The sequence below is a fragment of the Peromyscus leucopus genome, chromosome 20 (assembly GCF_004664715.2).
Source record: "Peromyscus leucopus breed LL Stock chromosome 20, UCI_PerLeu_2.1, whole genome shotgun sequence".
Lineage (NCBI taxonomy): Eukaryota > Metazoa > Chordata > Mammalia > Rodentia > Cricetidae > Peromyscus > Peromyscus leucopus.
Window position 1 is genome coordinate 47,379,303 of NC_051080.1, and position 25,623 is coordinate 47,404,925.

The 25,623-nt window shown below is 42.6% G+C and overlaps 1 protein-coding gene across 2 annotated transcripts in view; it reads right to left on the reverse strand.

Annotated features, from left to right (window-relative positions):
* Window positions 1-4,200: 4,200 nt before the first annotated feature.
* The window catches only part of Lrp12 (LDL receptor related protein 12), a 77,701-nt gene continuing 56,278 nt past the window's right edge, over window positions 4,201-25,623 (reverse strand). For both annotated transcript variants that reach the window (XM_028879291.1, XM_028879290.2), the window contains 5 exons: window positions 17,843-17,978; window positions 14,240-14,442; window positions 11,663-12,767; window positions 9,727-9,859; window positions 4,201-6,489 (listed from right to left, as the gene is read on the reverse strand). In XM_028879291.1, the coding sequence (XP_028735124.1) occupies window positions 5,611-6,489; window positions 9,727-9,859; window positions 11,663-12,767; window positions 14,240-14,442; window positions 17,843-17,978 (2,456 nt within the window). In that variant the 3' untranslated portion in view covers window positions 4,201-5,610. The remainder of the gene's footprint in view (window positions 6,490-9,726; window positions 9,860-11,662; window positions 12,768-14,239; window positions 14,443-17,842; window positions 17,979-25,623) is intronic.

The window sequence follows — 25,623 nt, forward strand, 5'->3', positions numbered from 1 at the left end:
CACCACCACCCACCCCCCACCCCCTGTTTCTGATGTGCACGGCTGTAGCGGTCTTCAACAGAAAGTTTGGGACAGTCTGCCACACAGCAGTGGACGGCCTGGGACCTTGACAAACGTCTGTTCCCTACAATAATCTCATGGGGTAGCGCGGATTACGTATTAGGATGAGCCCCAGGTTCCACCAGCCTTCATCACGACGGGCGGGGACCAGTGTTCTCTCAACCGATAAATTTAACTTCGCTTGTGATTCATCTTTCAACTGTTGAGTGAGAGATTATATCTTAATCCTGCCATCATTGCTAGAAAAAATAGTGTTTTATGTGTCATAGGACTGTGAAGGACTTGGGTGATGACAGACACTTAAAAAATGGGTTAATTTGCTTTGAAAATTCTACCCCATAATGAAGAGTCAGCAAAAAAACAAAAAAACAAAAACAAAAAAAAACCAAAAAAAAAAAAAAAACAACAACAAACAACAAAAAACCAAAACCAAAAACAAAAACAAAAAAACCAAAACTCTTGAGTGCTCTGTGATAGTGTGAACCTGGGGTCACATCACATTTAGGAGTTGGCACATGTCAAAAGGTCCTAGCATTTTAAAGAGAAAACACCATGTATCATCACAGAACAGTGGCAAGCCGCCATGCATACATGGATACGGTTTCATGTGTGTGTATGTGACAGCATGGGGATATAGATTTGAGGCCAAGAAAATTCTAAAACCCTGTAAGATTTCCTTTCCAGCACCTTGAAGGTAAGGTCAACTTTGAATCCAAACCAACACCCCCATTTAACTTGCCGTGTGTGTACTTCCCTTGGGAGTTCGGGAACTCTGGGAAAAGGCTTCTTTCCACTCTCTCCCACTGGGCCTTAAACAGGCCCTGACCAATGGAGTCGGGAAGTTATCTTTTCTTTGGAATTCAGGGAAATGGGTACCAGAAGCAATTGGGCAGATGGCTTGGAGGGCAGCAAAGCATCACACGTGCCTGTGGTGGGTACCCAGTACGCAGCTAGCGAACTAAATGTACTCCAGCTTAGTCAGGGATGGCGGGAAGAGACAGTAGGGGAAGAGCTGCTGGGACCCTCACACCCCTGGGTAAGATCCATCCCACCCTGGGTGCGCTCCATCACATCCCCCACCTTCCCCGGGTACGCCCTGTCACACCCCTGGACCGCGGGTACGCTCCGTCACACCCCCGGGTACGCTCCGTCACACCCCATCACACCCCGGGTACGCCCCGTCACACCCCCGGTACACCCCGTCACACGCCGGGTACGCCCCGTCACACCCCCGGTACACCCCGTCAGTCACACCCCGTCACACCCCCGGTACACCCCGTCAGTCACACCCCGTCACACCCCCGGTACACCCCGTCAGTCACACCCCGTCACACCCTGTCACACCCCGGGTACGCCCTGTCACACCCCTGGACCGCGGGGGGGTACACTCCGTCACACCCCGTCACACCCCCGGGACGCTCCAGCACTGGTGCACTGGAGCACTTGAGGGCCACAGGACTTCCCATACACTGTTTCTGTTCTTTCCCAACACTGGTGCTCTGATGAAAAACCGGTAGGGCCAGGTGTATAGAAAATCCAAACAACAAATGTACTAGCTATTCAAACGCATATTATGTAAAAAGTCTTTTAAAAGTACCCCTGGGGGAAAAAAAAAGGAAAAAAGAAAAAGTACCCTGGGAATGTTCAGAGAATGTAGAGAGGTAAGTTTCCCAGATTATTACATACTGTTTTTAAAGTCTTAAAAGATGAAAATTCGACATGAAACAAAACAAACAAATAAAAAAACTCTGGTGCTTTTAGAGACTCAGACTGAGAGGTGCTCAGAGCTAGGTCCAGGCTCCATCTTATATATGTGTGCATATATAACTATAATAAATAAAAATAGGCTTCACTTTTAGAGTTGGGGGCATGGGAGGGGCAGGAGGGAAGAAAGAGAAAGGGGTGATACATTTTAATTGAAATATACTTTAAAAAATAATTAAAAAATTATAAAATAATAAAAAATTAAAAAAAAATAAATGATTAACTCAGGTTAGGGAAGAGCAAGAAACTAACAAAGGCAAAAAACGAGAAATTTATTGAAGTGGGAATCAAACTAATTAAAAAGCAAACTGTCACAGGACATACGACACACACACACACACACACACACACACACACACATACACACACAAAATAGGCAGATTCTCTAATGTATAACCCTCCACCCCACTCCAACCCCCCTTTTTAAGGGTATGATTTTGTTATGTTGCTCAGGCTGACTCAAACTTATGAACTCAACTGATCCTGGAACTCGGTTTCCTGAGTAGATATGACTACAGGCATGTGCCCCAACCTAGATGAAGTAATTTACTCAGGAATGCAAGGATGGTTCATGTTTGGACTGAAGGAGAGGAATTAGATGTGCTTCCCTGGAACATGGATGTCGAAAGGCAGGAGATAAGGCTCGGCATGCATCCTTCAAACTGGTTTAAACTCGGGCTCAGTGGGCACTTCTTCAATAGGAACACCTTTATCCAAACCAAGTTCAGGGCCGCCCTATCACTTAACGTTAGTTTAGAGGTATTAAACCATACAGTTAAGGAAGAGCTGTGTTAACTGGGAGAAAATTGCTCATCAATGTTTGAAGATGATTCTGTAGCTTGCGCGTGCATGCGCACACACAAATTTAACTGAACTAATGTGAGCTGTGAGGAAATAAAGAAAAAAACGGTGGCTGGTAGGAGACTGACCTAACAGATCATCAGCTAGTATGTGCATGAATAGGTTAAAGTAGATATGGAAAGGATGTCACTGATAACAGCAACATAACCGGATAAAATTTGTCAATAATTCTAAACAAAATGTCCTGTAAAGTAAAATGCAAAATACATGAGAAAGTCCTAACACAAAGACTTCAATAAATGGCTGCCTTTTTTTTTGGGGGGGGGGGGAAGGCGCTAATTTATATTAACAATTTAACATAATGATGCTGAATTTAAAGTTAAAATTAAGATTGTCTAGGAAAGAGTAAAAAGAAACAAGTGAAAACAAGCAAAGACAACTGAACTGTATGTACAAAATTCTCAAACTTTATAGTTTTTTTAAGTTTTTATTTTTTAAAAGAAATCAGAACAGTGTGCAGGTGGCTGGTGCACTGGCAGAAAATGAAGAGAAAAATGGCAGTGACTACCACAGAACCCACCAGGGAGCTCGGCCAACCACGGTCCCTTCTGATGCTTCTGCTACTACAGCTCATCTTAGAGGAGGAAGAGGGGAGGAGGGAGGGGAGGAGGGAGAGGAGGAATACTTGAGTTGTGTTTTAAAATGGTGGCTGTCAAAAACAACGCAGTTAGTACTGGTACAGAAAGGCAGGCAGACCAACTGGAGAGAACAGTCTAGAAATGTGCAGTGTGGCACTGTTCTTTATAAAAGTTCTATTTCAAATTAGTTAAGGGACGATGATTAGCAGCTGTGGGAAAAGGAGGCAGTTGCCTTAGGGAGGGGGATCAGTTTTGAACCCTTAAATTTAGGATGATTGATTTAAAGGTTAAAAAAAATCAAATAAAAGACATCCAACTTTGTGTATTCCAACTCTAATGATGAATTTGCACTTGAGGAAGGGCATAGGATGTCCACACAGGGCAACTTGCATTATGATTGTTGGAAGTTAATATACAGGTGGGTACCGTATGTACAGCATGACATTTCTGGAGAGATGCACAAGCAACTGGTACTGGTATGTATTTTTTTAAATAGAACTAAATGATGGGTGTCAGGGTAGGAGAGAGACTACATTTTTACTGCTTGAACCAGGAAGTTACGTTAAATCAATAAAAAAAAATAAAGTAAAACATATGTCAGCATTATGGACAAGGCTTGATCCCCAGAACCAGGAAACAAAACAAAACCCGAAGCAAAAAGACAATCAGGAAACGAACCCCAGAGTTCCAGCTGCCAGCAGCATTATTAGGACCTAAAGAAGGTTAATTTGCTATGTTGAATTCTCCCATCAGTAGACTGGACAAGAGTTAGCTGTCTCAAAGGGGAAATGCGCCCACCCCAGGGGAATTTTCTTGGAGTAGTGGTGTGGACCACTAACCAGTACCGTGGCTCCGGTGACTACAGCTTCAGCTGCATTACCTATGGCCTGAATCGGTGTATGAACTGAGGGTCACCACAAATGAACAACAACTTTGATTTAAAAAGTACCTCAAGGCAATAAAAAAAATTATTTTAATTTCTGATACATATTAAAACATTTCAGTCAGGTCTTCCTGACAGCATAACAGGACAGATACACAAGACCTCAAACATGCTTTAAAATGACATTCAGCAAAGTATTCAAAATGTAATAAATAGCAATAATCACACACAAACACATCTTCATACTCAATCATTAAGCTACTAAAACAGACAGCTAAAGAATAAATAAACAAGAATTGACACTAAAAAAAAATAAATGAGGTTTTGTAATCCACTCTACTTAAAGAGGGGGGTAATCCAAACAATTTCTTAATTTGCTTTTCAGTATTATACTGGTGACTCCCCCCAACCCCAAGAATAAAATATACTGGAAAAAAAAATCACTTACAATAATGTAGTTTTTAAATACAACAAATAAATATGAAACCAGCAAAGCAAGTTCAGGTTGTAATAAAAATGGTCCCCCCCCCCCAAAGCTCTGGAAATATATAGTCACTGTGGTAGCAAATGATAGCATCTGAAGTGAGTGCCTGGGCACTGAACTCGTCTGAGAACTTGTAGGGCTTTAGTGCAAATCCCTAGGGTCCAACTCGAGCAAACCCCTGTACTAGAGAAAGACATTACCAGGTGGAACTTAGCATGTACAACTTCTGTACATACTTTATAAAGTTCAAAATTTAATGCATAGTAGAGTATCTTCATCCGCTTAATTCTGTCCCTAAATCGAGATGAAAACAGAAATGTCTTGGGATTTTACCATTTGGTCTGTACCATGTTAGAGTATTAAAGTCAGCATTAGAAAATCTATAAAAGTTTGTTTTCTGACAGCAATCTATCTAACTCTACGTAAGTTTTACATCGTTGTGTGTTAAACGCAAGAGGAAGTTCTTTTCCCTTGGACAGGTCCCTATGATGAAATCCAGTAGCAGACAATGTTACGCAAATAAAGAGGTGATTACAAGGGTTTGTTTTCTCTTTTGTACATTAACAACCTTAGCATCTAGTAGAATAAATTACATGGTGTCAAAGAGCATTAAAGATTCGATTAAAAGAAGGTGCTATTTTGTACAAACAAACCTTTTAACATAAGGTAGATAAAATGACAGTGAAATAAAGCAGCCATATTTCTACTATTAAAGTACCAGGATTTAAAACAAAAACAAAGTCAGTAAAAACAAATGGAAGAACGTGACGGAGGAATACAAATCCATAATGCATTTTTAGCTGCTAAAGCAGTCAACCCTAGCTCATAGAGTTACACGTTGTTTCATTTAACCATGCAGGCTAACATATCATAAAAAATCACCCTGCATCTTTTCATTTTAAACTAGTTTAATTGTGAAGTTACAAAACAATGAATGGATATTGCTCCAGCTTGGATACAGTCTCTCTGAGGAGTCCACCCTAACACAGTAGCAAAGCCTCATCATCGCTCGGTTCGTTTTTCATTGTGGCTTCTAAGCAAGTGTCTGGGATCTGGGCGGTGTGCACAATGCCACAGCGCTCGCAGGGGCCATCGCGGTTACTTGTTCTGACTCCAGGGTTCGGGGCACTGTATGGCTGCCTAAACCCTTGCACTTGGTCTGAGGCAAGATCAAGAAGAGGGCGAGCGCAGTCACTGGCGTCACTGTCTGAGGCTCCATCCGAGACTGGAATTAGCATTTCCACATCGTCGTCGTCTTCTCGTCCACTCACCACGCTATCGAGCTGTCTCAAAGGACTCTGGTGCTGAGTGGAGGAACTTGACCGACCTAATGTGAACCGGACCCAGCGCAGGCCCTGAGTCATGCGACTTAACGCACTGGTGAGCTGGTGCCGGGCTGGGCTCACACTCGGGGCTTCCACCCCGGCCACATCCCTTCCGTCTCCGTGGCCGTGGCCGCCGCCGCCGCCGCGGGCACTCTGGGCCGAGGAGTTCGCAGCGGCCCCCACCGAGGCTTCCACGGCGGCGGTCGGGGGGACCTTCTGGGGCAGGGGCGCTGCAACGCCCCCGGACGCCCCTGCCGTATCCCTTCGCTCACTCTCGGGGTCCGTGTCGTCGGACTCCACGGAAAACAGGCTTCTGTGAAGGTGACTCCTCTCCGTCTCTCTGCTGCTGTTCTGACTCGGGACCACCTCGTCTCCGTCGGCCGACACCAGAGCCAGCGATCCTGAATGACGTGACCGTGCGAAATTAAAAATACGATTCCAAATGCTGCTGGATCGGCCCGTCATAGGGAGCCTGATGGATGTAAATCCCAGCTGAGACCGGACAGCTAGCCTCAGGTTTTCTAAAACCGAAGCCTGCAAAAGTTAAGAAAAAAATAAAGTAAGACCACTAAGAACGAAGTATCAAGATGAAGAACAAACAGTCTGACTCAGTGTTCCTAGGGGCAGGGATGAAGTAAATCCCCCCAGCTCTACAGGTCCACTCTAGAGAATCTAATCTAACTTAAATTCCAACTTTACAGTGATACTTATGTCAATTACAAGTTATTTTATTTCAAACCTCAATAATAATCCAATCCTAAACCTGTACCAAGTGTAGAAAATAGGTATCTTTACAACCAAAAAGACTGACAAATCTCTACTGTACGTCACTAAGTGACCTGGTATCATTTATGTTAGCGATCCTTTATCCTGTTACACAAATACAGTCAGCCTTGACTTACAAGGCTGGACTGTCCTGTCAATCTGGAAATTACATTTCACAGAGCTGGTTTCCGGAACTGGGTAAACGGATACTGAGGATTCAGTTATACTGTCGCACACAAAAGACTGAACATACTTGTAATACAGAATAGAAATCAAAAGTTTACATTGGGATTCTTTCTCAAGTTTAAGAACTAAGCTTTTTTTTTTTCAGTTTAGGATTAAACAAACCATATTAGTCTTTAAAAACTGACTTAAAATTAAAAAACATTTACAGACTTTAAAATATGGATTGCTTCACTAATTAATTAGCACATAATAAAAGTATCTTGCTCAACTAAAAGAAAACCTAGGGGCCAGCGAGACGGCTCATCAGGTGATGGCATGGGCGCCAAGCCTGGAGCCCACCACCCATGCGCGCTGTCCTCTGACCTCCCCAGGATGGCGCATAGCAAGCATGCACCCTCTTCCAAACACAACAGCAAAGAACTGTAATTAAGAGGTAAACTCTTTTGTTCTAGAAGGAAGTGTTAGGTTACGTTTTTAAAATGTGCAGCATTTAAAAGTCTTCAAGCTCCACCTAGTGGTTATGGAGTTGGAACAAACAGAGCTCTATGAACCCGGATGGAACATTAAAAATACTATGTATCTCAGCAAAGATTAGCTGACCCACTCTTTACAGGATGGTCTCCCCTGCCCAGGCCCAGCTTCTGGCTCTTCCTCTCACAGAAACAAAAGGGAAGCGATTAGGGAAGAGATGCCAGCTCCCGCTCGCTCTCCACCTGTGTCTGTCAGGTCCATAAAGTTATACCTGTATAGTCTGAAAACAACCCAGCAAATGCCAGGAGCCCACCATTACAGAGCATTTCCTAGCCCAGCTTTAGGAAGATACGCACCGCCTGTCAGAAATGTGGATATCCGCACAGACGGACTTTCAGTACAAAATGTGTAAGATTTTTCCTCACCAATTAAGTATCTAACTACAAAATTAAAACAAATAAATAGTAGTTCAAGTTTCGAAAGAACTTCTCCTCAGACTAGTGTACTCCAGCCGCAGTCCAGTGAGGCAGGTGAAAACCACAGCAGTGAGCGGTGGCTCCTCCGGCAGATCCTCGGCACACTTGATAGCAACGTCATCACTACAGTCTGCACAACCAATCAGGAGTCATTCTCTACTTAGTGAAGAGCCTGCTAAGAAAGTTGCCAATTCTATAAGGAAATACCATGGGTGTTTGCTGGATGGTTGTCCACAGCTTAATTTGTGAAGCAGCAAAAACTCCCCAGAAAGCATTTCTTATTTTATACTAGACGGCAAACTACAAAATTATTTTCTTTTAAAAACTTGTGGAGAGATGATAATTTGTTGTCAGAAATTTTAACTTGAGAGTCTGGTCTCATTAAACAAAGTCTGGTTTACTGTTCAAGAACATACTTCATTTAAAAGGTTATTTAAACAGAATCCTCTCACAGAGATAATTTATAGCTCTGGAGAATGGAGCTCTGTGGAACAAAGAACTCAGCCTTACTTGAAGCCTCTGTCTGACTTGGCTGACAGAACAAGGCGGCTCCCTGGGGACTGGCAGGCAGCTCCAATACTGTGACTTGGGCTGGGGCTCTGGTGAGCCAGGTGAGGTGAGTTTCAGTAGGGCGACAGACTTGGATTAGCCCCACACAGTTAATCCCGACTGTGAGTCCTGGATGGGGCTCAGGGGAGTGAGTGTGCTTGGCTGGTGACGGCGATGGAATAGTGTCTGTCACACGGTGTCACACGGGTGTAAACAGCCAAGCTCTGTCCCTGGGCTGCCTGCACTCTGCCCGGCAGCTCTTTCCTCAGTCTCTTCTAATCTGTACCCTCCGTGGGCAAATGGCTCCCAGCGAGCCCTTCAAATCCTTTTAGTGAGCTGGAAAACCAGAGGGAGCCGGGAAGCCTGGCCTTGCCAATGGTCCGGGCTGGGAGCAGTCCTGGTGGTGAGCAGTCCAGGTCTGTGCTCCCACCCCTTCAGGGGTAGAGTGGGGAGGGGGTAATGGGAGCAGGGGGCTGAGTCAGCCATGGCCTGTCTGCCACCTCCTTCAAAGCTCTGACTGCGGCAGGGCCGCCAATAAAAAGAAAACTATAATTTAGTTCTTCTATTTTACACCCCCAATTTTGGCCAGTATAAATTCAGAATTATAAATTAAAATGTTCAAAACCTACAATTTCTCACCAAGGATTTGCTAAACACTCAAATGCGGTGACATGTGCCAGAAGTGAATTGGTGTTCTATTTTTAAAGAGTTAAGTCACTGAGAAAATATCAATTTTTTTTTAGTTCTAATTCTGGGAATCGTTTTTTATAAACATTTGTGAATACATTTGAAATCTAAATGCATATACATCCTTCTGACTAAAATGAACCCTGGTATATTTTCACAGCTTGGAAAGTTTTAAAAAATTTCCTGAGAAATTTGAAGAATCAAGAAACTTGAGTTACGACCCACAGACAGTGGACCAAATTCTTAAACACTGTACAACTCAGCTTGAAGTTGTTCCTCAAATGAGGGACAAACAACTTCTCTTCGGTTACTTTTACTTCATACTGGTTAAGCGACATTGTTAGTACATTAATTTTAGTATTCATCCTTAAATCTCTTACTGTTCAGTTCAATCAGAAAATTGGTCGAAGTTTTTGAATTTCATTGCACTCACTTATTATCAAAAGCAAAGTGTCCAATGACAATCATATAATCATAAATTTAGTTTTAGAGATTCTGTTTAAAATATAATAAAAATTTATAAATTCAATTCTCTATTTAATATTTTCTTGACTGAAAATTCCTAATTTAAGGGTTCCTGCTTTACTACACACAGACTTTAGAAGATGGGGACACAGAGATTAGACCTGCACTGTACCTGATTAGGTGAGCAAACCGGAAAGTCCTCCACGGGCGGGATTAAGCCCTGAGCAATCAGCTGTCCGTAAGAGGGAGGAGCCTCTCTCCGCAGCAGTTCCGCCTCCACGCGTGACAGCTGGGTCTCAAACGACCTTTGAAAAGGGGAAGAGAAGGTCAAAAGAAGGCAAGCAGCAAAGTTCTACCATCAGAACTGGAGACGACCGGCTGAGTCTTCAACCGCATCTCTCCTCTCTGGGAACACTCCTCTCAGCAAGGCTGAAGCCGACCGTGTGTCCAGGGAGCTTTCTGCCAGCAAGGACCTACATTACTGTGTTTCAATAGGCTGGAAACCTCTGTAAATAAAGTAAGTAAGTCAAGAACAGATCTTAAAACCCCAAGTCCCTAGACCATAGGAGACAGTTGTTGAAAGGTCTCAGAGACACTTTATCTATCAAGTCTAACACATTGTTTTCAGGTCAGAGTGACAGGGACCCCAATGTACCCCCTGCAGTAGCTGGACGGCTGGAGACCTGACTCTGCATTGTGCTCTTCTGTTGAAGTATGGTAAAGTTCTTCAGCTACTCATGTTGGCTGTTACGGCCTGTGCATCTGTGCCCCATCTGTGATCTTTAGCTGTCTGGCGTGTTCTTTGTTAATTGATAATTTGCTAGGACTGAAGGCAGCTGTCCCCACAACAGCCTCTTGGGAGACGTCTCTGCCATGAACTTCTCTCAATTTATCTTATACCACACTGGACGCTGCTCTCCCTGTACTCCATCCTCCTTGTGGCTAAACCAAGAACCTATCTCTCACTGAACTGCACGTGGCCAGTTCATGTGCTGTTAGTCCTTCGTGTGTTTCCACGGCTCCAGACCAGATGAACCATGTCCTGATTCTTGGAGAAGGCCGGGCATCCTACACACTTCCCTGGAGAAAACCCCTCCAGGGTTTCTTCTCTACATCCTATTCAGACTTCAAAAGGCGCCTCTGGAGTAAGGGCTTCCACACAGTTTCAGAGACTTCAGGTCACTCATCGCTCTCAGCTTACCCCACCCACCAATCCCCTCCTTACTGTGAGCCTGCCTTGTGAAACTATGACTCACTCATTTCCTTCTCACTTGTACAATGCTATAAACACTGGAGGCTCTCTGATATGTGGGATTATTGAATATTTATAAAAACAAGATAAAACTGTAACTGAGAATAACAGCTTACAAAATCCCCTCAAGGCAGGAACCTAGTAAATATATTTCTTATCTCATAAAGCTAAATAATATTCTGTACTATGTTTATCTTTGATTATTGGGTTTTTCATTCTAATTTTATATATTCTGAACACTTACAAATCTCTAACCACACTGAAAGGACTTACGGCAAACATTTGGGCCACATTTTTAACTCTTTTCTCTTTTTTTTTTTAAAGATTTATTTATTATGTATACAGTATGTACCCCTGCAGGCCAGAAGAGGGCACCAGATCTCATTATAGATGGTTGTGAGCCACCATGTGGTTGCTGGGAATTGAACTCAGGACCTCTAGAAGAGCAGCCAGTGCTCTCAACCTCTGAGCCATCTCTCCAGCCCCAGTCTTTTCTCTTTTTAGTGTATGTGTGTGTGCATGAGCTGAAGTTCCTGTGTGCAGGTGGAGGCCAGAGGTCAACCTTGGGTGTCCAGTAACCATCTACTGTGTTTACTGAGACAAGGTCTCTCACTGAAACCTGGAGCTTCAAATTAGGCTAGGCCGGCCAGCCAGTGAACCCAGGGGTCCTCATGTCTCCACTAGCACTGGAATTACACGTGTGTTCACTACTATGTTTAATTGTGTGTGAGTACGGGGCATCAAATTCAGCTCCTCATGTTTGTGTGGCAAGTGTTTCACCGACCAAGCTACCCCTGACCCCAGGGTCATGTGTTTACTGCAGAAATCATAAACTACAGTTTGTCTTGATACTGACCTTCGTTCAAACATTCTCAGAGAATAAAGCTTACAGGTGCACCCCAATGCAATGACGAGGAGCAGGCCACAGATGAGGCTCCCTATGACGGCTGCCGTTATGACTCTGGTGGGCACAATCACCGGGCAGTTCTCCTCATCGCTGCCATCCCCGCAGTCATCCTGGGAATCGCACACCCAGCTTTCGAACACACAGCGGTTGTTTTTACAGTGAAAATTCCCTGGCTGGCAAAAGAAGCAGTTTTTCTCATCTGACCCGTTGGGGCAATGATTCTGGTAGTTACAGCGGTCAGAGCGAGGGTAACAGACGCCGTTCCGGGAACACGGGAACTCTTCCTTTTGGCACATGGTACAGTTGATTTCATCCCTTCCGTTCGGGCAATGCCAATACCCATCACAGCGCTGCTGCTCTGTGTAACACCCCCAGTTCCCTCCACAGGGCACTTCCCATGGCAAGCAGAAGCCATCTACTTGGTAAGTGGCATTAAAGCCCCTGGCAGCATTGACTTTGTCAGCACAAAAATGCACTCTTATCTGTCCAGAGGAAGAAACAACCGTAAGAGGGGCGTGAGAATCGAAAGCGGTTAACACACGCAAAAGCTTCCGAGGATTCTCCTCTAGTCCGTCATATATTTTGACATAATCCCCGTAACCAGTACCATCAAGTTTAAAGTCGGTGAAGCGTAAAATGACTTTCCGATGATCACCAGTGTCTATCAGCCAGGTGCAGTTACTTCCGGGAGGATAAAAGTCTGGGTAGTTGGGAGAACTGAAAGTACCATAAAAGTATTTTAGCCACTGTCCGCATGTTGGCACGTCGCAGTCTATCTCGTCGCCTAGGTCCAGGCAGTCGATGTTGCCATCACATTTCAAAGACTCGGGGAGGCAAGTGTAAACTTTGGTGTAGCGGGACAGACACTGGAGCTGGCTGTAGGCACAGGGCTGGAACGCAGCAGCTGTCGGGGGGTTAGCATCCTTGGCACAGACCTCCTCGTCAGAACGATCTCCACACTCATCCATGCTATTACACTTCCAGGCTTCTGGAATACACTTTCCATTACCACAACGGAACTGGTCACAGGCACAGTTTGGCTCCTCAGATTTCCCTGAGAAAATGTTAGCAAGGGAAAATGGAGAGGGAAAAAGAAAAATAAAACATCCACACCACAATAGACAGGGAGTGCATGTTTGTATAATAATGATAATTAAGCTCAAGTTAAGGCTCTTTAAAGCCTTGTTAAAAGTATGTTAAATTCTAGTGAGAAATTAGCATTGGCATTACACACTCAACAATTCCATTCAGTAAATGTCTGCTCCTTTCCCACCAAGTTCCCTGCACTTTTACCTCAAGATGGAAGGGGTCCATTCTGTTCTGCAGATAGCCATTTCACTGCAGAACATTTAGTGAAATGACTGACGACACATGAGCCAAAGGATGTACTGCCTACGAATTTAACACTTTGTAAACATAACTAAAACAGAAGACATGTTTAAAGCAAGAAGAACCGTCCAGGCGACCACTCTGCAGATATTTTCCACATTCTCCTATCGTTCCTGTCTCTGTCCTCATACTCAGCAGTATTTTGCTACACACACTCTAGTGTATTTTACAATTTAGACTTGCTTTTGATAAACTGTCATCTTAAAGTTGTTTATGCTTCATGTAATCATGATGAAATACTTCCATTTTATCGTTTTATTTTTAAAACAATTGCAAGTAGTTCACAAAATGACTTGATGATGAGCACCAGTGTCTATTACCAGGTGCAGTTGCTTTCGGGAGCATGAAAGTCTGGGTAGTTTGGAGAACTGCTCATTAAGGACAGGAAAAAGAGTGCTTAGGGAATTCTAATTATTTCAGTATACCATGTCAACTATTCCACACGAGCAAGAGAAACGAAGCGGACCCTAGCAGATCCTACGGGCCCGCTGACAACAGGCTGAGCTGAGCTGCTGCTGCCCGTCCACTGACAACTCACTTGTGGATAAGGAGGCGGCAGAAATAGTCAGGCTGAGTGGATGTTACAAAGGCGGTGATGATAAGAAAAAGGCACCCCCTAGTGCTCTAAACTGTCCACGGGTGTGACCTGGTCATGTTTGGAAACTGTTTAGGAAGAGAAAGATTACAAAGCCCGAGACTAGTGTTAGTGGGATGGGTTATGTCTTTTGCTTAAGATGTAGTGAAAATAGTAATTCACATGCCAAAAAACAGACTCGGATGTAATCTTGGAGATATGGGAAAAAGCTTCGAGAACAGCCTACTTTCTTTTTTTTTTTTTTTTGTTTGGTTTTTTTGGAGACAGGGTTTCTCTGTGTAGGAGAACAGCCTACTTTCAAACAACTATATTAAGATGTTTTAAAAGACAGGCCTTACTTTATGAAATTAATCATTTCATTATGGTTATATAAACATTGGATTGGATACTCAATCTTAAGACAGCTGACAGTCTACTCCTCACCTCAGTCGCCTGGAGGGCTGACACAGGCCTAAATGGACGCTGTTCAGAAAACTAAGCAAAGGTGATCGGCAGTTAACACCACAAGATGTGGTTCAGCATGTTTCTTTTCAAAAACACACCTGAAAAATACGCCAGTCTGAAGCCTTTCCTGGACACGCTGTCATCCGAATGGAACCTGATCCAAACGTGGTCTTGGGAAGAGATGTATGGAGGCGGGACTGTGGACCCACAAGCTCTGTAACTTTCAATATTCTTGTATGTTTCTATTGTCAACCAGTCCAAACTGCACCTTCTGGACCCCTGGATATCAAAGTCCTGAAAACTAAAACAAGAGAACATTGGAAGAGGCTTTAAAAAACTTGGACGAGGCTGTTTATAAAAATGAGATGTAACCGAAGACAGAACTCCAAGCCCCTGCTCCTTCTGCTCCAGCAGACAGCCAACATCAGCCGCCACACACCTGCTTCCACAGCCCTTATGCCTGCACCGCTCCCTGGGCTTCCAGAATAGTATTTCTCTTCAAAAGGTGACAGCAGACTCCAGACCCATGCTGAACACCAGCACATGCTCCTCTGTTTATCTAGTTAGGAACCCCCTTTCCAATCCTGATCATCCTATAGTTCTTCATGCCTAAGCCAGAAATTCAAGCATGGAGCAAGTCTGCGGGAGAAACTCCTCCTTCTCTCCAGTTAGAATGGGTCACCCACTTCCTTAAAGCAGCTCCAGCTAACATTTCCAGGACAGCAAATCAGAACCACAGAGAAGGAGAGGGGAAGGGGAAGGAGGGGAAGGGGAGGGAGGAGGAGGGGGAGGAGCAGGGGCAAACAAGAGTGCCATCTTCTCTGAACGGTCCTGAGTTTGGGAATACTCTTTCATATAGATCACTTTACAGCTAAACATGATCGTGTAGTTCCTAAAATAGGGCACAAGTAAATGGTAAAAAAAGTCAAACAAGAACAGGAGAGCAGCCATTGCTTAGTAGAAACGAGAAATCCAATTTTGCTTCCAACATCTGAACATGGCTCGCTAACAAATGAAAATTCGGCTTTAACTCTCTGCCTTTGCTTTAAATCAAGTGATAAGGAAGTTAACTGCAAGGATTATGTTAAGCTATTTTCTCTTTAAACACTCTGAATAACTAACTCAGGCTGGTACTTGTCTCTGGCCTTCCATTATCATGTACAACACTTTCAGAGATCTCTATGTACATGTATCTCTTACAAGAAGTCAGTTTCATATTACATTTAAATTTTTAATAGTCTAAAAATATTATTTGCACAGAAAGTTATTAGAACTGTGACTTTTTTAGTCAACATGTCAATAAACATATATTACTATATTATAAATAGTCAGGCATACCCAGTAGTTATATATTTTTTTTTTTTTTTGGTTTTTCGAGACAGGGTTTCTCTGCGTAGTTTTGCGCCTTTCCTGGAGCTCACTTGGTAGCCCAGGCTGGCCTCGAACTCACAGCGATCCGCCTGGCTCTGCCTCCCGAGTGCTGGGATTAAAGGCGTGCGCCACCACCGCCCGGCCCCAGTAGTTATATTTTAATACTCTGTAATGTGATGTGTTTTATAAATTAAGAAACATTTATAGATTAACCAGATTCCAGCTCTGGCGGTGTTCCTGTAGACCTCAGCAGTGCATACCTAATGTCAATCAGGAAGTCAGTCACATTCGAAAGTTCCAGGAAAGGTGCCCTGGAGAAGAGGAGACTAGAGAGGAAAGGTATGTACCTCACAACTGTGGTTTGGTCTCCACAGAAGAAATGTGGAAGGGGAGGCAGTTACATTTCTCAAGAGACTGGTTCTCTTATTAGGTAAAAATATACAACAAGTAGACCAAGTTTACCCACTTTATTTTAAAAATGTGAAAGGAGGGATTGGAGGCTATGTTCTAGAAAGCACCTTCTAAATCTAAAAGCTTGGCATCTGCAAGGCTGTTCAAGGGTCTGGGCTCCAGCAGAACACTGCCTCTGTGAAGGGAGGGCACCCTTCCCGTGTTTCAGCTTCCACTGCAGGTCTCCGCTTAGGCACATTCCTTCCCCTTTAGACAAAAGAAGTTTCCCTGACATATGTCAGCGAGACAGCATCAGCAGCTTACTAAACAGCCACCCTCAAATACCTTACTCTCACACTGTTTTTCTCTATTTTAAGTTAATTTAACCTTTTTATATAATATTTACATTAGAAACGAGGCTGATGGTGACTGCTCGGAGAAACGTCTTATATGGGAGCTATAGAGACAGCTCAGGAGTTATGAGCACTTATTGCTTTTGCAGAGAACTGGGTTTGATTCTTAGCGTCCACATGGTATCTCACAAGCACCTGTAACTCCAGTTTCAAGGGACTGATCACTTTTTCTGACCTCCCAGGGCACCAGGCACACACATGGCACACAGACATTTATGTAGGTAACACTCATACACATAAAAAGTGCCTTTCATCCTTGTGTCTGTTTGTCTACGGTGCCAGGGTCAAGTCCACGACCTTACCTGAGCAAGCCCCTTACCCTGGACTGTGCCTGCGGTCCTCACTTTAGAGTCGTCTGCATTTTAAGTTAGTGTATATCCTACAAGCAATGGGTTTTCAATCACTCTCTAGATACCGTGTGTGTATGCACATGTCCTGGGGGTGCATGTACACATACATGTACATGTGGCCAGAGGTCAACTTCACTTGGGGTTTGCTCTTCAGACTCCACTCACTGTGATTTCTGAGAGTCTCTAACTGGATTGGAATTTGTCAAATGGGTGGTCTGGCTATTCCAACTTGGGTTTTCACGCTCGTGTGACACACACTTTCTCTGACCGAACAGTCTCCCCAGCCCTCACTTTGTATTCTTCAACAATGTTACTTTGCTTCTAAATTATAAAAGGGGGCTGAGGAGATGTCTCTGTGAACAAAGCACTTCCTGCGCAAACATGAGGACCTGATTTGGACACCCAGAACCCATGTGGCATGGTGGCACATGTCAGGAAGCCTAGCACTTAGAGGGGCCAGGGGTACAGGCTCATGCCCAAAGCTCACCAGCCACTAGCCTAGCTAAAAGACAGCTCCAGGCTCGGTGAGAGACTCTTCTAAAAGAAAAAAGGTGCAAAGTAATAGAGGAATACATCTGGCATTAGCCTCTGGTCTCCATATGTGCAAATATGGGTGAACACACCTGCAACACACACAATCACATACCAAAGAAAGCAAAACAGTTGAAGATATGCTTGATAGCATTTTTACAGTCTTATGAGCACACACATGCCCACTCACAATTGTATTTAACTTCTGTAGAGTAGGGGTCAATGAAGGAGGCTGAGGTTATGGCATGAATCTTTGAGTTGGTTGGTAGGTTTTGTTTGTCTACACACTGCTAAAGGTCATTCTTGACCCTAATAAGCTATTGAGCAAATTATACTTTTGTTAAAAAGTAGTTACAGTAGCTGGGTGTAGTGGATTATATTTTATATGATGTGTTTATCCTGGATTCGGGTGAGGGAATCCAGTACTCTGGAGGCTGAGGCAAGAGGATTCCCAGCTCAGGACAGCATGCTGTCAGCAATAGAAAATACTGAAAACACAAGTTAGTTAGGGCATTGCTTAATTTTAAAACTATAACTTACCTTATGTTCTGCAAGATATTTTTATATTACTGTACCTATGACAATGACATTTAGAAACTTTATATTTTAAATAAAAGATTAACAATGTGAAAGGTATCAGAATTACCTTATAGTAATGATTTCCCCTGGGTTTGCCCTTATGAGCCAGCTACAGTTGACTTTGGCAGGATACTCAGAAGGCCAGCCTGGACTCGTGATTATTCCACTCGGTGCTCGGATTTGTTCTGGAGTCTCTCCGCAAGCTGGAAGACAGCCCAAACGACCTTAGCTAATCACTACATCCCAATGAAAAAGCAGCATTTCTTTAAAACCAAAAAAACCAAAAAAACCAAAAAAACCAAAACCAAAAAGCAAACACTTCAGAAGTGAAAAAGCAAACACTTCAGAAGTGGAATCGCATGCGGGAAGATGCGGTTCAGCTCAGAGAGCCTCTCTAGTCCACTCTGCTATTTTATTTTCTTCCCTTTTAGAAAAAGAACCTTATCTGTATTTGGGTATTACCGGCAGGCAAGGGAATTTTCCAAATGGATCACTCAGGCATCAGAATTTTAGGTTTAAGTATAGAGATCAATCAATTCCCCCATCGATCTTTTCTCCAATTTATCTTTTAAATTCATTTTACTTGTGAGCTACCTAAAGTCCAATACTTATTCAGTAAATGTGCTTAGATCTTTAGGATCATCCAGTTGTTTTCTGTGAGCTTTAAATAACCATAAAATACTGAACTGCAGTTTCTGATAAAGTAGGTCACTGGATAAAGACAGTAAGACATGAAAACACTGCAAAACTGTTCCTGCACTTACTCCATTAATGATCTCAGGCATAATCACAGGGTTGTGATTTGAATGAGAATGCCTCCACAGGCTCAGACGTACCTGGTCCCCAGCCCGTGGCATTATTTGGGGAAGTTTAGGAAGTGTGCCTTGTTGGAAGAGGAATGTCACTGAGTGGGGCTCTGATGTCAAAAGCTTTGTGCCAGTCCCAGTTCACCCTTTCCTTCCTGTCTGTGGAGAGGGGAGCCCTCAACTCTCAGCCTGCTGCTCCAGGCACCACGCCTCCTCAGGCGCCACGCCTCCTCAGCCACCACGCCTCCTCAGCCACCACGCCTCCTGTGTCCTTACCACCCACCCTCATCCCTCAGAACCATATGTACCCCCAAACCCTTCCCTTCTCTAAGTTGCCTGGGTCATGGTGTTTTTAATCACAATAAGGGAAAAATAATGAAGACGAGGGTTTTGAAAGAGTCCTAAACGATTGAAAAATATCTGAACAGCATGAAAGAAAACATTCATGCCTATACATGCTCTTACTTAACCAGAATCGTGCTGATAATCTGACAATGTATTCTTTCCCACTAAAAATAAAAACACTTGGCGAGACAGGAAAGAAAAAGACAAAGAACAAAAAGAAAGGTTTTGGTAGAACTAAAACCTTGTAAACTATTATTTCATATAATTTTAATCAATTATATTTGCTGATGTTTAAAGTAATAGCTGACAAGGCCACATAGGGAATTATTAGAAATCCTGGAACAATTTTCAGAAAAAAATGATAAAAATTATATATCAAATTACAAAAACCCTGATGAGTACTATGTCCCAATTAATTAATTAGTATATATACTTATAAAAAGCATTGCTGAGGTACGAAATGAGTGAGTGTAAGCAATGCACTTGGTATCACATATAGCCTGAACTCTGACAGTGTAAAAGATCAGGCAGCCAGACTTGTAGACAGCCAAATACCCTCACTGCAGCTACAACTGGGTAAAATCCTTCCTTTTAAACAGAGGTTGATGTCCACTTAATTTAGGCCAAGGATGATAAGAAACTGTAGTTAAAGAAATCTCTTTGATGGTGTTCAAACTGTCAAATTCTTGTTCTCAGAATCCACTGTCTGTAGAAAACCCACATCCATGTTTTAAAGTATGTTCTACTACAGAGCACTGGCTCCAGCCTAGAGGAAACCAGAATGCACCGCCCAAGGGTCAGATGCAAACCACTTTTAGAACGTGGAGAGTCACGGCTCAGAATACGGGGCGCTTATGCCCAGGGCTCTGCCTTCACGTCCAGTCACAATCAAGGCTGCTCTTCCTCACTCACTGATTGATCAGTTAGTTACCGACTGTCATCGCTAAGTTTCATTACTACTAAACTTCTTGAGCTGGGCATGGTGGAATGCTCCTCCAATCCTAGCACTTGGGAGGCAGAGGCAAAGGATCAGTCATCTCTGACGACACCAAAGAATAAATTCCCTCCCTTACAAGAAAAAGGACTGATTTTAATGAATGATGGTTCAGAAAAAGACTCAATTTCTCCAGGGTAATTCTATTACGAAAACTTATTGAAAATAAAGTACAGCTTTGTTTCCATTTCATTAAGACAGCCACAACAATCTCATGAAAAAAAAATTCTAGAGACCTTCTTCCTGCTACTTTTTACCAAAGCATTCTGGAACTCTGGATGGAGTCAATTGTGACACAGCATTAAGACCTTCAACTTTGAAATAAACACCAGACTAACTTTAGGGAAAAACTAGAAGGATTATTTTATTATTATTATTATTATTTTAAAATTAGATTTTTAGAAAAACAAAATCCAAGTACATGAGAAACCAATAGGTGGTGCTCATATACCAAAAAATTAAACTTTTGTGTGGACACAGGACACATGTAAATGCGTATAAACACACACAAACACATATGAACATGCTTGAGCAGACCCGAATGCACAAGGCTGAGCCATGCCACTGAAGACAGGATTAATTATTTTAATACTTATGACACTTATACTTCTAGCTGTATTCTTAGTGACATTATTTTAAGGCATACATCATTCCCCTCAGTAAATACAAAACTAAATTACAATATCAAAGATTTTCCTTGAGTTCATTTTAGATATTATAACTTTGTTTTGCACATTTGCAACATGCCAGAATTTGGCATTTTGTTATAGTGGCTTTAAAAGAACCTATGTTAATGAGATCCCACATAAATACACATACCATTATATAAACTTTAAGTCAGCGTTAAAATATCAATCTCCTCAAATATTTACCATTCTTTTTGGTGATCCATGCCATTTTAGTCAATTCGCTCAAGTGTGTGCATTGGGTACATAGATAAACTCTAGCACAATCATAACATGGCCTCCTATACCTATGAAAGAATGCATTAAATTGCTAAAACAACCTTCCTTTTTGGTTTCGGTGAAGAGTTTGTACTGTACTGGCAAACTGGAACGGCTATCTCTCTCATCTGCCATACTGGCTTGGCTACAGTATAAACTTACTTAGTTTTAGTTTCTCCGTGTTAACAAGGAGTTACTCCTTGACTGCCTCCAACGTCTACCTCAGCCCTCTTGTCCCATCTCTTTCATCTGTGGTGCATTTGCAATATCTATCCAGGATAAGCAAAGCATTTCTTTCCTTGTGTCCCTCTGATCTATTAAAATCAAGACTTTCAATCCTAACCTTGGCCATAGAAATGACACTCACACACCACTCACTGCCAAATCCAGTAGGTCGCCAGTCCCCAAGATCTTTCTAGAGCACCTGGCATTAACCTCTTTCTGCTTCTTGTTAGGGTCTACTCCCTTGACTGGCTGACACACATCTTCTGTAGGTTTTCTGGGATTCCTTCCCTTTCCCGGCCACTCTGATCAGGCAGTGTTCATGGTGTGTCCAGAGTGTCTCTTCTCTTCACTCTCGGCACGTTCCACACACTCTTACCATCTCAGCTACAATCTACAGGTTATGGCTTAAACTCTGTAGCCAGGGACTCTGCATGGTCAAGTGCTCACTGGACGTTCCAAGCTCACATTCAACATGGCCAGAACTGTGTGTTTCCCAAATCCTCTTTACTCTATATTCTACATCTTCACTTGGCTCCAGTATCACTTGGTCAAGAGAAAAGGCAAGTGAGTAAAACGGAAACTCATTTAAAAAATACCACAGGTCATCTCAAAAATTCAAAAACAGGATTTGTAATGAGAAGTGGAGGTTTCAGCTGGGAGCCAAGCTTGCTTTCACGACCTGTCACCAAAGCCCAGCCTTACAGTGTCTTTCAACCCCATTTCTTCATTATGTTAGCACGTTATAAATGCCCCCAACCCCTTCTCATCCTAACACTTCAGCTCTGATGTTTAACCTCAACTAATTTGAAGTGGTTTACTGTGTTTAATGTGATCAAATTTAAGCTGCTATTTTCTTGCTTTTAAATGGGTATTTAAACAACTAACACCAAGCAAAGGGTATTGCAGCTGTAAACATAATTATTCTGATAAAAGAATTCCAATGCTTTGATTGGCTATAGTATGGTCAATGAATAATATCACAATGCCAACTCAGACTGGTGAACAGTAAAGCCTGGACTGCTCCAGGAGCTGGGCTTGGCTCAGCAGGAAGGAGCAGAGAGAAGCTAATATGTTGTCCACAAAGAATGAAAAAGTACTTTGTAAAGTGAGTTGCTGGATAAAAGTCGGGATGAGGATGAGGGCAGGACACATACCCCTAAACTTCACATTTATAACTTTTTAAAAAAAGTTTATTCATTTTAAAAAAAATTTCACATACATTGGTGTTTTGCCTGGATGTATGTCTGTGTGAGGAGAGTGTTGGATCCTCTGGAACTGAAGTTACAGACAGTTGTGTTGCCATGTGAGTACTTGGAATTGAACCCTGGTCCTCTGGAAGAGCAGCCAGTGCTCTTAACTGCTGAGCCATCTCTCCAGCCCCCATTTATAACTTTTTTGTTTTAAAACATAAACGTGTATTTTTAGCTCATTTAAACCTCACCTTTCTAGATTTTGATAGAACTCTCAATTTATATTTCAATCTTGATCTTCTTTTCCTATATTCATTCAATCCATGCCTTCTCTACTGCTTATACATAATTATTTTAGCTACAGTCTAGTTAATTCTTCGATAAGAGTGTAATTAATTGGCATACAATAAGAATGTATGTAATTGGCAATGGGAGGAATTTTGCTAGTGTAATGTAAAATTGTACAAAAAATATCCTGGCATGCCAATGATCTGAAGTAGGAGTTTTTCTGCCGGTTTTCCTCTGGACGCTCATCCTGGAAGCTACAAAGCCACCACTCTGTGAAAACAAAGCACCTTCCCAAGAAGGATTTGTCTGAATCAAATCTGTTTGCTTTATTATATAGGTCTCTGAAACAAACGTCTTGAAGAGACACACATGAATCCCGGCCTATGTGACTGCCCAAACAGACCAAGTCTAGGTACAAAATGCCCTTGGATATTTGACCACATTAGTATTCTGACTGGTATTTCATTTGTTCTTTTTATACTTATAAAGTTAAATAGTTATAAAAGATCTGTACCAACACCCCTTCTCAAAAAGTTCTGTTATTTTAGTGTGTGATTTGTAAAGCATGAGGTGTCCAAGAACACACACATAGACACACACACGTACACACAGCAAAATTGCTATATTTAGTTTTTGTTCATTTTGCGCTCGCTCTCTCTCTCTCTCTCTCTCTCTCTCTCTCTCTCTCTCTCTCTCTCTCTCTTTCTCTCTCTCTCTCTCTTTGTTTTTTGAGACAAGGTTTCTCTGTGTAGCTTTGGTGCCTGTCCTGGAACTCACTCTGTAGACCAGGCTGGCCTCGAACTCACAGAGATCCACCTGGCTCTGCCTTCCAAGTGCTGGGATTAAAGGTGTGCGCCACCACCACCTGGCTCATTTTGCTTTCTTAATTAGCAACATCAATCATTTGTTCTTTGAACACAAACAACTCGGCCCCCACCCATCCCAAATGTACTTAATTGACTTTGGTGGGCACCTTGAGCCATAAACAAAAATTCATGCACAAATGATGACACACATCTACAGTTTTTACAAATTCCTCCTTAACCCTAGGAATAGAACCCTGCCCCCACATCAAATGGCTCCTAATTGTCCATTAAAAAGATAGCACCTTACCGGGCGGTGGTGGCGCACGCCTTTAATCCCAGCACTCGGGAGGCAGAGCCAGGCGGATCTCTGTGAGTTTGAGGCCAGCCTGGGCTACCAAGTGAGTTCCAGGAAAGGCGCAAAGCTGCACAGAGAAACCCTGTCTTGAAAAAACAAAAACAAACAAACAAAAAAAGATAGCACCTCGCTAGGGTTGGTGGCATTTGTACTTGGGAGGTGAAGTCAGGAAGACTGGGACATGGAAGCCTACTTGGGCTGCATAGCAAGACCCAGCTCAGAAAGCTTCACCAAACTCAACCAAACAAAAAGAAACAACAAACAAGAGTAACATGATGACAGCGTCCAGCTCGGGCCACATCATCTTTGTAGACACACAGAGTGACCAGGTTACAGGCCCTCAAAGTCTAGTGTTCATTCAAAGGGTGTAAGACGAATTGCTAGACGGTCTTATTAATAAAAACCCGGAGCTAGACATTGGGGTGAAAAACTGAGAGATCAGAAGAATAGGACAAGCCACAGACAACCTCACCAACATCTCAAGTCTCCAAAGAGACTTACTTCCTGTATACCCACGCCTATATGCCTTTCTGTTCTGCCATCTCATTTCCTCTCTCTGCCCAGCTCTGTCACTTTCTGTCTGTCTGTCCACCCCTCCAGACCTTTATGGTTAGTGCTGGGATTAAAGGTATACACCTTGGTCTGTTCTCAGTGTGGCCTTGAACTCACAGAGATCCAGACAGATCTCTGCCTCCCAAGTGATAGGATTAAGGGTGTGTGCTACCACTGCCTGACTTCTATGTTTACTATAGTGGCTGATTTTTTCCCTCTGATCCTTGATAAACTTTATTAGGGTGCACAATATATTGGGGACACAATATAACACCACAAAATGGTATCTAGTATCAGGACATCTGCAATGACTCAGAGAAAACAATGACATGTTTCCAACCCTTGTGGCTAAGGTTCACCAGGCTTAACTATGAACTGCTTCTATTTATCATTTATTGTTTCTCAGGAGAGAATTTACTAAAGAATGAGTAGGTTGAGAGGTCCTTTGATGGCTTTATTAATAAGATTTTGATATTAGATTCCAAGTTTAAAATAAAGATATCTTTGTATGACTTAAAAATTAAGCAGAACTAGTAAGAATACAAGACTTTAGGTTTCTATTGATATTTCAATAATCTTACAGTAAAAGCAGACTTGTGGTTGTAAAAGGAGATTAATATAGGTTTTTTTTTTTTAAAGAAGTCATTTAAAAGTAGAAGGCTTCACATGACTTTTATTAAGATGAGGATAGGAGAGAAAAGATAATGTCAAAATCATGTGCTGTGGGATGGTCTATATGTCAAATTACTCTGATTGGTCAATAAATAAAACACTGATCGGCCAGTGGCTAGGCAGGAAGTATAGGCGGGACTAAAAGAGAGGAGAAAAGAAAAAACAGGAAGGCGGAAGGAGTCACTGCCAGCCGCTGCCATGACAAGCAGCATGCGAAGACGCCAGTAAGCCATGAGCCACATGGCAAGGTATAGATTTATAGAAATGGATTAATTTAAGCTATAAGAACAGTTAGCAAGAAGCCTGCCACGGCCATACAGTTTGTAAGCAATATAAGTCTCTGTGTTTACTTGGTTGGGTCTGAGCGGCTGTGGGACTGGCGGGTGACAAAGATTTGTCCTGACTGTGGGCAAGGCAGGTAAACTCTAGTTACAATCATGTCAAATAAATCTTTCAATTTCAGATTTCAAGGTTTTTAAAGCTTGGAAAAAGAAGTTAGCAATGAAATTTATGATTAGACCTAAAGTACTTGTAAAAGAAAATGTACTATTCCCTGTTCAATGGATGAAAAACCAGGATTCTTTTCAGAACTGACAAGGGTTGATACTTTATGGCAATAAATAGTTGAGATTAAGAGGGACGTGAAATGTATGTGGTTCTGGGTTTTATAA